At 38.2% G+C, this 15781-nt stretch overlaps 1 protein-coding gene across 5 annotated transcripts in view; it reads right to left on the reverse strand.

Moving 5' to 3' along the window:
• The window catches only part of HMG20A (high mobility group 20A), a 46585-nt gene that overhangs the window by 17320 nt on the left and 13484 nt on the right, over positions 1–15781 (reverse strand). For all 5 annotated transcript variants that reach the window (XM_014944661.1, XM_014944663.1, XM_014944662.1 and 2 more), the window contains 2 exons: positions 2216–2308; positions 102–249 (listed from right to left, as the gene is read on the reverse strand). In XM_014944661.1, coding sequence (XP_014800147.1) covers positions 102–249; positions 2216–2304 — 237 coding nt within the window. In that variant the 5' untranslated portion in view covers positions 2305–2308. The remainder of the gene's footprint in view (positions 1–101; positions 250–2215; positions 2309–15781) is intronic.

A 15781-nucleotide genomic window follows, 5' to 3' on the forward strand; every position in this document is an offset into this window, starting at 1 on the left:
TGATCCTATCAAAAAAAAATAATCTGAGTAGGTAAGACAAACTATAATGACAAAACTCCATGCTTTTGCTTCATTGAGAAGTCACTACTATTTCATCTCACCTCCTCCTCAGGCTTCTGCTCAGTGTTTTCAGCAGTATTAGTGGATTCATTTTGCAGCTGCTGAACCTGTGACAAATCCTCCACCAAATCTGGGTTATTCACAGGCTGTGAAGTTCCACCACTGAATGAAGTCTCAGAATGAGCTAATCTGAAAAAGCACATAATAGCAAAAAAAAAAAATTTAATCATCATATTGCTAAATCACTTCCTTTCTAATCTTCTAAAACATGCAAAAATGTTGCAAATATATTCAGTTCTTACACTAGCAAGAAAAAAGAAAAGATTTTTTTTTTTAAAGAGTCACTTTTGAAGAACTGGCTGTTCCATCCAAGCAACTGCTATGACTGCCACAGTTACTACGGACTTTCAAAGACAGCTTGATTTTTAAAGTGTTATTTTCTTTCTTTTTTAGTCAAGCTTTTGATTATACAAACAACTGTCAAGCAAGTAAACGTTTGGATCTGAAATCAGAATGCATGAATCTACACTTCTTCAAAAATACTGTAAGGAATTTTAAATGAATGGTCTCATCTTGTACCAATATACACCTTTCTGGATGCATTTAATGTATTTCTCCACAAGTACACTTAAAGGTTTGTGGTTGTGTATGACTTTGGGTTGAACTTTATTCACCATAATCTCCTGTTGATACATGTGGGTATTTAAAACACAAACATGACTAGCTCCCAACAGGCTCCTGAATGGCCACTATTGATATGCCCTTGCAGCAAAAATAAATCAACTTTACTCCAAGACAGGGCAAGCTGTCTGGAGGTGGGGGGTGGAAAGCAAGTGAGCAGAATATATTTCTGAAGGTAGGTAGAGATGAGCACATATTTTTGACTATCGGGTTGTTGCCCCTTCTCATCACTGCACTCTGTGGGCAAATTAATACAAGATTTTGGGACTCAGATTCCAATCCCTTCTTGAGCCAGGCTAAAGATTACTTGGCCTTGCTTAGTCACGTTCATGAAAATAACAGCAGTGTACGCTTCAAGTCTACTTTGTTCATTTACTCTGATTTACAGCTGCTTACATGCATGCCAAACACTTTAAGTATTCAAATAATGGTTCCTGTTAATGTAGAAAACAGCTACAGAAAACTGAGATATGTAAACAGAATTGTTAGTTGAATGCTTACATGAAAATTTGTCTTTAAATAGAGAGAACAGCATATTTCCATTACTCACTATCATCAGCAATCAGGGCATAATTACTGGTAAAGACACAAGGGCTGGAGAGATCCATGCCTGACTTTCAGATATCAGACTGAGTTCATACTACTAACAATTAGAGAGGGAGAAAGGGAACAAAGCGTACACACTCATATAAGTTAATTACATTCGGCAAGTGTCAGAAAAAATAGAACAATACCATTTCTTAGAATCACTGCTACAGTTTGAAGACCATTTCAGCTTTCCTATCTGTTGCCCCTTAGGAGGGAAGCTTTCTAAACTACACAGAGGCAAACTTTCCATGTGATGTAGTCATTTGTTGTGAAAGTTGATGAAACTCATTCAACACATTAATACCTTTGAAACACAAACCTAATTTGAACATGTACCTCATTTGGCACCAGCAAGTTTGAAATCCCAGATATGTAAATCCAAAATCAGAACTGCTTGAAGTAGAAGCCTCCATATTAATTTTTACAGGGCTTTACCTGCCTGCAAAGTCTGAATTTTATTGCTTGCTGCTTTACAAAACAGAAAAGAAACTTCAAGTATCAAGACACAGCAAGAATTCTCTGTACTCCTAAATGCCAACTTCTTTTGTCCTTGTGATTTTAAGAGGCCATTGTTTCAGCCTGTAAAAGCAGAGTCAGTCTGACAAAAACCAAAGACATCAGTTTCTCAGTGATTTTCAGAGATCAGTGATGAACAGCATTCAAATAAATGTTTGTGATCTTTTCCATCAGTTCCGAAGAGTCTTGGTTTCTCCTAAACAGAGTCCTGTGATGTTCTATCAAGGCCAAGGGAGTGTTGTAGGATTTATTTTTGATGGTTTTATTTTATTTTAAAATTACTTACAATGCCCTCTTCCCACTGAAACAGCTTCCCTGGCAAGCCTAGAGTTAGTATCTACCAGCTGATGGCTAAAAAGTAGTTGCTTACCCAGTCACAGTAATTTCACTACCTTCCTTAGGTCCATCTTCATCTGTAAAAACCGAAGGAAGGGTGGAGCCAGCCACCAGGTTCTCCATTTCTCTGGAAAAAAAAAAAAAAGGCAAGAAGTTAATTACCTCATTGTTTCCCTTCAGCAGCACTTCAGTTTAAACATCACAACATACCACAGATTTTTTACCCCATAAACCAATTGGCCAGTCATAGCTGGTTGGCTTCAGGACAGATCCTACAGGCAGCTGTGCTTACAGTCAGAGAAGAAAAATCATAAACGATGCTTCAGTTCAGAGCTTCCCTCTTAACTGAGCACTGTGCCAATGACAGTGTTGTTAGAAATCACACTGTAGAATTCTATTTTATGCCTTGAGACAAGTTTTCGTATTCAGCACATAGGCATGTAGACCCCACTCCTCCAGTCCACCTTCCTGTTCATTTTTAACTATGCACCCTCACAGGTTTCTGTGTTGACCCCAAAGAAAGTTGAAAGTCGCCCCCAAAGTTTCAAATTAAGATTGCGATTAATAATTACTTGTCCACATTTTCACACTATACCTGTGCACACAGTTGAGTGTTATTGCTAAGTAAGAGAACACAGCAATGTTAGCTAGATTATTTTAAGCTTCAACTCCTATGTAACAGTAACAGCATGTCATGGACTTGCAGCATGCCATGGGACTTTGATGAGAGGTAAGAAATCCAAAGAACAATTGAATTTACTTATCACCTTCTAAAATACAGAACTGTTGTACTGTAGGGGGAAAAAAATCCCCAAACAAAAAGCCTTAAACTCACTCTACAATTACAAGTTGCAGTTTCAGCCCATTTTAAAGGGTCATGGACTTGCAGCATGCCATGGGACTTTGATGAGAGGTAAGAAATCCAAAGAACAATTGAATTTACTTATCACCTTCTAAAATACAGAACTGTTGTACTGTAGGGGGAAAAAAAATCCCCACACAAAAAGCCTTAAACTCACTCTACAAGTTGCAGTTTCAGCCCATTTTAAAGGGTGACACTAGTTAACTTTCCATTCCTTGAGTTTAGAAGTCATTTTTGATGAACTAGCAGATATTTGACTTGAATACTGCTATCCCTGTCAGCTAGAATACTTGGGATTTAAGCTTGGAGAGACCGATAGTTCCTTGAGTTTAGAAGTCACTTTTGATAAACTAGCAGATATTTGATGAGTATTGCTATCCCTGTCAGCTAGAATACCTGGGCTTTAAGCTTGGAGAGACTGATAAGAGTTATAACCTTATGCTGCTTTCTCCTGGGTTGGTATGCCTTCTACTCAGCATTGAAATCAAAGATTCCTTGAGTTTAGAAGTCATTTTTGATGAACTAGCAGATATTTGACTTGAATACTGCTATCCCTGTCAGCTAGAATACTTGGGATTTAAGCTTGGAGAGACCGATAGGAGTTATAACCTTATGCTGGGTCAGTATGCCTTCTACTCAGCATTGAAATCAAAGTGATCCAAGACACAAAATCCTGCACTCCATGTTTTTAATATTACATGTGTTTTCCCACACCCCACTTCCACAGATAAAGGTTTTCTACAAACAAAAGTAATGACACTGTTTCTTGCATCTTATATCATTTGCAGGTTCCTACCACAAGTACTACATCTGATATGGAGTAAAACTTGTGCCAACAAACCAGTGAATACAGCAAGGCCACCCAAACAGATGAGCATCATGCTCCTACTCAAAGGACTCTGGATGCAAGAGATGTTTATTCCACTGCTATATTTGCTTAGAATTGGTCAAAGGACTCAAAAGGCTATTCTCAGGAACCAGGAGTGTAATCATACATCTGACATGCTGGGTTGAGATCATGAGCTCGGCTCTAGTCGTTTTATACCTCACTTTGGAAACATAGGAATATCTACTCCCTTCAGAAACAGCTCTACACCTTCATAAGCTACTATAGATGTTGATAAATGAATCTCTGGTAAGTCTCTAACTTATTCAGTTAAGCAAATGCTCAGTTAATGCTCACAGTAGATCAATTGAAGGTCTCCATGAAGCAGGCACTATGCCAATCTAATTTCCACCATGAAGTTCATTTAAGTTCCCAAACAGTATCCTTGCTATACAGCAGGAAAATGCAAGAAAGAATAATCATCTTCTCTCATTTTTCAGATGACATTCACCCTTTTCTCTTCTGCTTTTCCAACTGTTGAGATCTTTAGATCATCCTTAAGAAGCCTATCATTCTGATACTTTTTCTAGAAAATAAAGCTACGCAGACTGCTTCTTGGGCTTTGATATCCTGCAGAGAAACATCCTTTACTCATGTATAGAAAAGACTCAACCAGGAAGGAAGAAATCTAATTCTTGCTTTACCATTCTAAGCCAGGAACTGAGTATGGTTTTGAGGCCTCAGCCTCAAGAGAGACATGGCTAAGCTGGGGACTGTCCAGTAAAGGGCTGCCAAGATGGTCAGGGGTCTGGAACACCCGACCTCCTAAGGGATGTCAAGGAAACTGGGCTTGCTCAGTCTGGCAGAGGAGGCTAAGGCCGAATCTAATAGGTGCCTAAAGCTATCCGAAAAAAGTAGCAGAGATGATAGAACCAAACTCTCAGGAATTATATTGGCTTTGCAAGTTCAGATTGGACTCTAGGGAAAACAAATTTCCCCAGAAGGGCAGCGCAGCACTTGAACAAGTTACCAGAGAAGTGGCAGTGAGGCTACCCTTGCAGATTTTAAATGCTCAGTTACACAAAGCCGTAACTGACCTAAACTAATGTTGGCAATAGTCCTGCTTTGAGTGGGAGGCTGGACTAAGATAACCTCCAGATGTCCCTTCCCAGCAACATCTGCAGTTCTCTGAACCGGAACTCTACAGTATGTTTTCTTTCAAACACTACCATCTCTGACATATAAAGGAAAAAAAAAAACCTCAAGTAACACAATGCTTTTAAGAAAAGTGGCAAGATACCCTGCTGGAACATACAGGATTTAAATTCTTAAAGAAGGAAGTGCAAACAATACTGCCTCACATGTAGAAAAGAATCTTCGTCAAGGCTGGGGCTTTACTTGTTACAAGAAAATCTGAAAATTCAACTGATTTGCAGAATGAGCTCTTCTCTGATGCCCAGAAAGCTGTTTAAGCTCAGCTACTAAATACACAACAGAAATTGCTTCATGCAGTTGTCAAGTACAAGAGTAATGAAGACTTGCTTTATGTTACACAAACTTCCAGTTTTGTCAGTCAACAGAGAAGTTAGTATCATCAAAAAAGGAAGCTTAAGCAATTAGACTAATACCTTGCAAATATATATTTACACACACATAAAAGCTTCATGCAGGTCTGAAAGAATAAACCACCTTTGTTGTTCAGGCACCTCCAGCAGCCTTTTTGAGGTCAAAGACCTCTTTTCAGCCTCACCACGCCAATCTATTGGCACTTAGCACTCCCACATGTGCCTGAAAACAACACATATCCTCTGCATCTGAGCATACTATTACCAAGTCTTCTGTCCCTCATGCCCAATCTGACCTTCCCACCAGGTCCCCGATACATCTGTTCACATCTGGACGTAGTCAGGGGCAGCAGAGTCTACGCTTGCCTTCAAACTGTGGGGAGGCACTCGGGTGGCAACCATAACAACATATAAACAGAACACAAACACAGGAAGCTGGGAGAACACACACTTCATTCTTTAATTATTATTTTTTTAATTTCACCGCTAAAGATACTAACTCTTTCAGTTGAACATGAGCCACATCCTAAAGAAAAATTAACATCAGTGAGTTTACAATGCCTTATGATCTATTCTAGAAAGCAAGACATCAGGACAGATCCCCAAAAGCTCGCTGAGAACAGATGAGAACCTTTGCAAGTCTTTCAGTCACATTCCTCATGGATAATTGCCCCATGCCTTTGCTCCAAAGCCACTGTCTGCTAGTTTCAATCCCAGTGCAGAGCTACATGTTCATTTCGGGGATGTAACAAAGTGGGCAAAACAAAAACCTGAGGAAAAAACAGTAAAGGGAGAAGGAAGGGAATTGCTGCTCTCAAACTTGAGCCTTTGCAGAATTCACAGGACTTGAAAAGGATATTTAGCAAGTCCCGTCTGGATTTGTTCTGAATATTTGTGGAGCTTTGTCGATTTTAACTCTGGCTTTAGCCAGATAAATTTGACTAAATTCAAGGCACAGGAAACAATGTACACTTTTTTAATGGCTAACACATATATAATATTCATTTTTTAACTATGTATACACAAATGCAAGCTTAAAACTGAAAGTGTTGTTAAACTCTAAACCTTTACAAGCATCACAATTCAATGCAAATAAGCACCACCACCAAATAAAACTAACTCAAACTAGAACAGCTCTGAGTTCACTGTATAATACACTACTAGTTGTATCGGCTGAAGGAAGCAAATCAGCTAAGCAGGAATACAAAAAGATGGATTTATTTATTAACAACAACATTTGATAAAGTGCTTGAAGACCCATGATTTATTTTGGGATAGGTCACTTCTGGAAGATCCAGCAATTATATTTCCTTTACAATTTCTGTAGGGTGGAGCAAAGACTATAGCCAAACCAAAACTGTAATGCTCAACCTGACCACTACTTTGAGTTTCCATAGAGATTCTGCTTCCATTTTAAGCACCATACTGCTCAAACAGAAACCCTGGAATTCTCAGAATTCCAGCAGTAGACATCATCTCCCACTCTGCTATGGGTAAGCCCACACAGTTAGCAATACATTTTTCTGACTTTACCTTAGTTCCAAACACCCCAGGCTCTCCTGTGCACTTGTCTTACTCCCAAGTGCAAACTCCAAGGGAACTTGAGATTTAGGCTTTTTTTTCCCTTGTATTTCCTACATCCAGCATAGAACTGATCACTTGTGGAACAGCAACAGCAAACTGACCTACAGAGGCTGGAAAAGTTTTTGGGTGTCTGGTTTGGGGTGCACTACCAACCGATACTTAAAAAGGATTAAAAAAACCAAATGCAAAAATGCACGTACAAGAATCAAAAAGGAAGAGTGCAAAGTTGAGTCCAGAGAACAAAGCAGCATTGTGTGAGCAAAAATCCAAGAAGAGACCAAGAAAAGTATCAGTGAAGAACAAGTTTCCTAGCATTCCACGCTCTTGATGTTTAAACATTGATAAGATTTCCAAAGATCTATTAGTGACCTATACTAACATGAGTTAAACGCTTTTATGAGCCTAGAGAAGATTCTACATTACCCTAAACCATGAAAAATCTGGCTTAATTGATCTTTTTCTTTCCCTCCCTTTCCTCATCTCTCAGGGAAAATAAACGCCTCATGGTCCAGACAATCTACAACAGTTTTCTGTAACTTTCAGCGTAAATTTTCTAGCTGGACACCACTTGCATGCAAGGAGATAACATACTTGATACTACAGTGTACCACCATAGTTTGACAGTATTACTTGGGAAATGAAAGCAGCACCTACACAGCATAAAGTTCTAAGTGGTATTACCTATATCAATACACAGGGAAGAATCAAAGAGTAGGTAATCAAATAACTTTTCAAAAACATTATCGTTCAAATACACTTTCTTAACTTCTCACACTAAGTTTGTAGGCCATACCATAGAATTGTAATATTATTCTAGTTGGAAAGATGAAGTAGCATTTTGGGTAGACTGAAAGCTACCATAGGATCCAATTTCTAGTCACATTTCTACAAATAGAAAGCAAAAGTTAAAAGAAGTTAGCTGTAAAATCATGGGTGTGAACAAATCCATGACAGGAGCTAGGCAGAGTGACTCTTCCATAACATCATTACTATGGTTGCATTGTTAACAACACAATTATAGGGCAACAGACCTAAACACATGGATTACGCATAGTCTAAAGTTTAAGTTTTTGTAAGAGCCTTCTCTGCATGAAATAAATGAAGTAAATTGTGTCAGATTCATCCTTTTCTTCAAAGAATCAGATCGTTTTACTCAAACAGCAAAGATGCCATTTAAAATGTGCAATCAAGTGATTTTACCTAGCAGACCACCTCAGTGTAACACATCTGCATTCTTAATTTTTCAAAGAGGGAGACTAGAGAGAGTAGAACATGTTCATTAAACAATGCAAGCTACAAGCAGCCATTCTTCTCTAACACTGTGCACTCTCATGGCTCACCCCAGATGAAGAAACAGTCTCTCCAGACACAAAGAAAAGCAATTACAATCAACTCTCCAAAATGTTCATTGCTTCCACAAAATGTAACTCGTTTTTGCTTGCATAAAGTGATTCACAACATATGTGAAATGAGGCTGGACCCTACAGTGTCTGCAGCGGTCTGGTCATACAGTAAATCACTGACAAATGCAGACTGACTTCTTACTCATCCCAAGGCTGCACAGAGTCTTAAGATGGTGAATAGAGTCCTTAGCAATGCTGCCTTTTCAATTACTCCACTGTATCAGCTGATCTTAAACCAAAAAAAAAAATAAGAGGTTTTGAAAGTCAAGAGTTATTAAACTATTTAGTCATCCAATTAAAAGGTAAGGATATATAAATACATATTTATTACAGTTAAGCATATTTAAATATGAAGTCAGCATCAGAAATCCAATTTACAGCCTGATTATAAAACACTGCAGGAGTTCCAATTACCTCATTGCCAGTTCTAGTTTTAGAAACATTAACTGCTGAGTGGAGGATTTTTCCTCTCATGCTTCCTACTCCTGAAGTCTCTCATCCTTCTTTGCCAGAACAAATAGCTCCAAACCTTACCATTCAGAGAATAATAGATTAAAAAAAGAATAGTTCTTCTACATCACAAAAAAATCACAGTATTCCTTATCTAAGCATCAGAATCCAAGCCCTTCATAATGTAAATTATTTAACTCAGATTATTTATTAAGAGAAAACCCCAAAGGATCATCACTTCCTGTCTGTCCACATGTAGACAGAATATCAGAAAGAAAATCTCCAGTTAAAACCCCATGGTTTTGGAGCTGTCAGAGCAAGTTCAGATTATCTCAACAGCAGCATCTTCTTCCACCAAACTGGAGCAGAAGCATATAATCCAACATGCTTGACTGCAAAAATCAGATTTGATTTTTTCCCCTACAGGCAACTCATTCAACAAAGGTCTTTGTGACTTCAGGAAAATTGCAAGCCAAACCTAATGGGATGAAGGTTTTTCTGTCAGACCAAAAAGTATATACCACAGAACAGCCAACTGCTTTTATTTTTACTTCTTGCCAGTAAAAACAAAGAAACACCAGAGACCAAAATAAAGACTTGCAGGAAAAAATTCCAGAGTTCCACTGCATTTCCAAGCAGCTTAAGAAAAAAAAAAAAAAAGAAAGATGGAAAGCTTAGTTTTATGCTTAATTTATTTAGATCTTTGTGGCAAATACTAACAAAGCTATTAATACTCAAACCTTCATAAAAGCTGCCAAACATCTGCAAAAATGTTTTTTCAGTCTTTTTTTTATAAAAAAACCCCAACACGCTCACAAGTCTTCAATTCTATATTCTACTGTTATTTATATAAATGCATTTGGATAGGGCATATGCAAGACATCCCCTATTTATAAAATCCTCCCGTTTTCTGGAATTTAAGCCCTTATTCACACAGGCTGTACATACTCAACTCTGCAGACAAAAGCAAGAACAGCAATACCGAATCCTCTCTCCCTTCAAATACATGAAATTTTTTATCAGCGATACACAAGTTTTTTAGATCACTCAAAGGAAAACAAATGCCCACACTGAGACGACTGTACAATTAGTAGTGCTATCCACCCCTAGATAGCTAAAATCAGAAACTGTGGTACAGGTACACAGAGGGAAGGTTTTGTCATCCAGCCCTTCATTGCAAGTATTAAGCATCTACAGATTAGGATAGTTCATTTTATTCTGAATTAACTTTCTTAATGATCGCATCGGCTGCCGTTTGAAGTAATACCGCTAACATATACAAGTCTGCAAAATTAATGTAATCCTCATGTTATAGATCTCACAAGAGAAAATATAAACCATTCAAAGCACAAGACGTAAGTATCAAAATACATGTTGAGAATTTTATTTTAATCAATCACTCTACCTAAGTCTGTCCAGTATTTGACCACCAGGAACAGCACTGGCTTTTGTAGTTTGTCCATAAAAATCTCCTCTGAATGTCCAGATACTATAGGCAATTTAGTCTACCTCTTCACCTGCTCTGCCATTTGAAAATTTCTCTAGAGCCTAAGGACCTCATATTTCACAGGACTAAGTTTTCCAATAGCTACTTTTACATTAACAAGGCAAAAGGGATAACCCATAAAAAACCCACAACCACCAACTATGTAGGGGACACACAAACCACGCCTTGAGCACAGACACTTCTCTGAAACCACAGCGATTGTAAATCATCCAAGACTTTACCAGACCCTGCTAGTTTCCCCACCAGTAAGTAAATAGTTACTTTCCTTCAAAAGTTCAGTTCCTCTGATCATTTATGTCAGTAAGACTCAATTATTTCACTGTTTGTGGAATGCAAACACAGAAGTGCCACGAGAAAAGCAGTTTATTAAAAAATGTAAATGAACAGACTGAAGTTATTCACGGTGTTTGCCCAGCTCTAACATTTACCAGCATCACACAAGTGAAACAAGAAACAGTATTAATTAATGCTTGAGGACTACTTTGATTTAAAATACCAAACAAGCATTCTGAACTAGAGATAACTCTGAATTGTCAAGGAATCCTGACTGTGACTGACCAGTGAAATGAAAAGTTACATATTTGAAAATGAAATAATTGAAGAGTGGGATTGAAAAAGTAGCTTTAAAGGTATTTTAACACTTCTGCTCTCTCTAAGCCTTGCGCATCACAGAAGTTGTTGGGGAAGTATTGCATATGCTCCCCCAGCTCACATCACTTCTGTGAAACTGCTGCTGCCACAGAGGAATACAGACTGGAATTTGTCATGCACATACCCACCAAAACAAGTCTTTACTGACCATTTTACAGAATATGGGGTTGAATACTTGGGATGTGAGAACATACTGAAAAAGGGATTCAGTATATACTTAAAAGAATGACTCACCACAGGCTTCATGACCCAAGACAAAAGCATCTACTCTGACCTCAAGAGCCGCAAAGACAGCGTGGAACTGGATATTTTAATGCACTGATATGGGGACAGGGACAAAGGTCAAAGGAAATGAAGTGTGGGAAGAACCAGCGATTCTCACACACAACAGGCAACTAATTCCGCCTGTTTTCAGAAAAGGCCCATCCTCAGAAAAAATATGACCTGCCGGCTTCCATACATTTTTGCTCTCATTTTCTTGCTGTTGCCTTGCATTATTCCAACAGAAAACAAATGAGATTGTGCAAACCAAAACCTGTCGTATAGAAGAAATCACAATCTTTAGATAGCCTTAGCTGTGCAAAATAACACGTCCATAAACATTCACTCTGATCTGCTCTTTTTCCTTTTAAAAGATCAAAAGAAGTGATAGCTAGCAAATTCTTTCTAATAGCAAGAATAGTGACTTGAGCATTGTTTCTAATCTGTTCTTAAAGTCCTCTGGCAATAGATTAATAAGTATCAGAAACCAAAGTTTGGATGTATATTGCATGAAGCGTACCAAACCCCCTTCTCAGCCAAGGCTCTTATAACAGTCTTTAATTTGAGGTTGTTTTCCCACACATATCATTGGCATCACAGGTTAAAAATTGTATAGGACCTCAGAAACAGACTGATGGAAAAACCAATAAAGAAAACAAGCACAAAAGAACAGACACGAGGTTCAAGCAAGTATCAAGATAGCAATGGACACTGCTTACAAAACTTTGTCTGGATTCATTAAAAGAAAAGAAAACACAAATAGAAATGACAGAACGATCCTACCAAAGCATCCTATCTCCTGGAGAAGCACATAGCTCCTTTGATCACTGCTAACAAGATTTTAAAGTTGTCTGAGGCCACAAATGAAATGTGTAAAGACAAGTACTACAGGGAAAGACTACACCTAAAACATGAATAAAGAATGTTAGAGAAATTAGAAAAAGACTGAAACAATATGCTCTTACTAGGCTCATACCAAGATTTCCCTCTCACCACCAAAAGGGAAAGCACACAGGTATTTTAAAATCATACAAGAACCCACATACTTCCATGGCTCCATAAAATAATTCACTTGTATCAACAGCAGAATGTAGACAAGTTAGAATAAAGCTTTACCTATCTTCATCCTCCCAAGGCAACAGAAAATTATGCTATTTAGCACCATGAATGGAAAACAAGGGAAAAAAAAAAATCAGTGGCACAAACCTACTGGAACAATCTCAATGCTCTCCAGTTTAAGCCATGAATCAGACGAAAAAAAAAATTCAGTGGCACAAACCTACTGGAATAATCTGAATGCTCTCCAGTTTAAGCCATGAATCAGACAGGTATGTGTGAGGTATGGGAGGTGGCAGACAGAGAGCACATTTCTGGAACACCCATGGTACACATAATGAAAATACTGAATTTTGCAGCTGAAGTAGGATTGAAAAGAAAGAAGCCACTCCAGCAGCATGCCTAAACATCCTAGGCTGAGTCCTCAAAACAACAGGTAAACATTTGTAATATTTCATCTGATCCCCAAGCCACTTGCAGTAGCCTAAACAAATAGCTGTGAGGACAATGGATAACTTCTTCCTACTGTCTTATTGACACTGCAATCTCTTTGTGTCATATCATAGGCAAGAAGTCAAAAGCAGCCATGGCTGACACTGCAATCTCTTCTTTGTGTCACATCATAGGCAAGAAGTCAAAAGCAGCCATGGAAAAATAGTGACTAAAAGCAGAGCATCCCTGCCTAGAGCTTGGAGCCAAACAGCAAACAAAAGCCTGGGAGAAGCATGGCTAAGACCAACAATAAACTGTTCTTCCAATTTCCCTCTTCTACAGCTGCTCCTCAGATGCTGCAAACCAGGAACTGCAGATGGGAAAGATGCACAAGCTCTGCAAAATAGAGTTGGTCTACGTACACAATAAACTTAGTCCTAAAAGAGAACATAAATCTTTTCAAATAGATTCAATAATCTTTTCAAAAGACCGAACAGTCAAGAGGATGGAAGTCTCACATGTAACAGTCTCAAGCACTTGTATTTAAAAGGATTCCTAATACATGCTTAGTTTTAAATATTCTGAAAGGTATTTGGCATTCAGGTTTGAGTATTTACCGTATTTAGCAAACAGCAAAGATTTATTCTGCTTTTACATTTCCTTTTGATGATTTCATTTCTATATATATTTGTTAAGTAAATATGGCTCCTCTGAGCTAAAGCATAAATATTACCCCAACACCCCTATATATGGGTAAAGAGGCATAGATGGTTAAAGAATGTCATATAGGAAATCTCTAAGAGCTAAGAATACAACTAAACTTTGGAGACAGTCTTTAAAATGCTACCAAGCTTAACCTTTTTTTTTTCCGGACATCTCAACTAGCTGTTAGTTATTGCTTAGTTTCAGTAGTTGTGAGAATCTGACTTGAATACACTTTATACAGTTCTTACTGCAAAGAGAAGTAAGATCTAAATTCTTTGTGATCCTTGACAAAAGGTCACTGACACTCTGGTTTATACAACATTGAATAGTGGGAAAACGGAAAAACATTTGTATTTTCAGAAGGGCTACAAGGTAGATTTCACCTCAGTATAACCTCATAATCTGAAGTTCATTGCCTTGATCAGAAACAGACAAAGCAAACTGGTGGAAAACAAGAGTTTTGGCAATCCTCTGTCTTTTTTGATTTGTGGAGCCTAAACATTTTACAACAGAAGTGCAGGCACAGAGCTGCAAATTCAGGAAACTTTTTTTTGTTGGTTACCTTTTGCAGCCTGTTAGAAGCAAATACACAGATTACCCAAGGATCCATTACCACTTTTAGTCCTAAAAATTTCCTCAGAGGCTTTTCAGTTAGACTACTGTCTTTTCAATCACCAGCACTCCCTTTTCATTTAAAAGAGGCCCCTCTGAAATAGCACTCATCTGCATTTTGCTCCTTCCCACATCTCCCAGAACAAAACCAAGAAAAAAGCATAGCATTGCTTCTTAAATGTTACATTTTCATAAAGCAGAAAGTATTCAGCTTTAACAATCATATTTGAGCTTATAGACTTCCTGAGATAGAATATTTATTGCAGTAATTGAAGCTTGGCTTTCCTGGTCTTTAACAGTCTCCCAAAACAGCTAATTCCCACCCTGGAACTGTTTCCTGACCTCTAGAAAGGGTCATCTATGTTTAACTGTAGACAAAATATGCCCATGGCATTCCAAAGCTCCATGGTAAATTAACTAAAAAGAATCCAGCAGCTTCAGTTCACATCTCAACTGAGTTTTGGTTTTCATGATAAAATACCCACTTCAGAAGAATCTCTTATTAAAGAGACCTTTTAGTAAGTAAACCTTTAAGCAACCCCTACCTGGCTACCATAAGTAGCACACACCTCTTCTTCAGCAACAAGTACACAGTTCTCCAGACAGGCTGGTCACCTCTCCTGTTGCTTCCTGGTAATAAGTAACAGCAATGAGTAAACCTCCGAGAGCAGGCTGCAACGTGTCTATAAAGAGTCCTGAAAGACCACAGAAGACCACTGCACCAGACACTACTTAGCAGCTCCCATCCACAGCACAATACCCCTAGGTATTTGGCAATTAGCATGTAACAGACAAATAGAAGGAAAAGCCTATTATTTGACAATCAAGCTCATTAGGAAAGGATGCTTGAAATTCCAGCTTGTAAAAATAGTATTTTTTGAACAAGTGAGGTATGTTTCGCTTATAGCTAACAGTTCAATTATCAAGAAGCAGAAAGATTCATCCATTGCTCACCGAAATCTTCCTCTACTCAAGTATCCATATCTTAATCCCCATGAACTTGCTTGTATTCCTATTTAAAACACGTTTCTCAGTAACATTTCCTAACATCACCTGATAATCATACATTTTATATGTAAATATCTTCTAACCACACAAACAATCAACAGATTCCAACTAGTTTTGCTGACTAATATCCACCCATCAAAGCATTAATGAGCAAGATGTGTCCAGTCACTGCATTTTCTTTGTTGGCTGGTCCTGCCCAGTTGTGGAGGAAGAAAAAGGAAACAATGTGAGAGAAGTCCACATTTCCTGCTATGCTGAATTAATCCTGCTTCCATATATCAATAAATACATCTCTTGTATCATTCACATTTAATGATTCACATGCTGCTTTAGACTAGAAGGGACTGCTGGAGGTTGTCTGGTCCCAAGACCTACTCAAAATCAAAATTTAGGTCATCTTTATGGCAGACGCCACCATGGTAGACCCTCTGGCTCAAATCTTCTGGTCAACACAGAAGTAAACCAGCAAACACCCTCACTGCTTGTGTTTGTGTGTTTTTTTGTTAAAAAGACTACCAACAGCTGAAGAATTAAGCACAGTTTATTGTCAGGACAGATACAGTTAGGAATAGAAGACACGACATAAAAGCAGTTGAAAAAATTCCTTAAAATGGCCACATGAATAGAGAAAAGGAGTATCAAACAACACCCGTCCCTCTCCTGACAAAGCACGAGGGA

The sequence above is a fragment of the Calidris pugnax genome, unplaced genomic scaffold (genome assembly GCF_001431845.1).
Source record: "Calidris pugnax isolate Ruff unplaced genomic scaffold, ASM143184v1 scaffold70, whole genome shotgun sequence".
Taxonomy (NCBI): domain Eukaryota; kingdom Metazoa; phylum Chordata; class Aves; order Charadriiformes; family Scolopacidae; genus Calidris; species Calidris pugnax.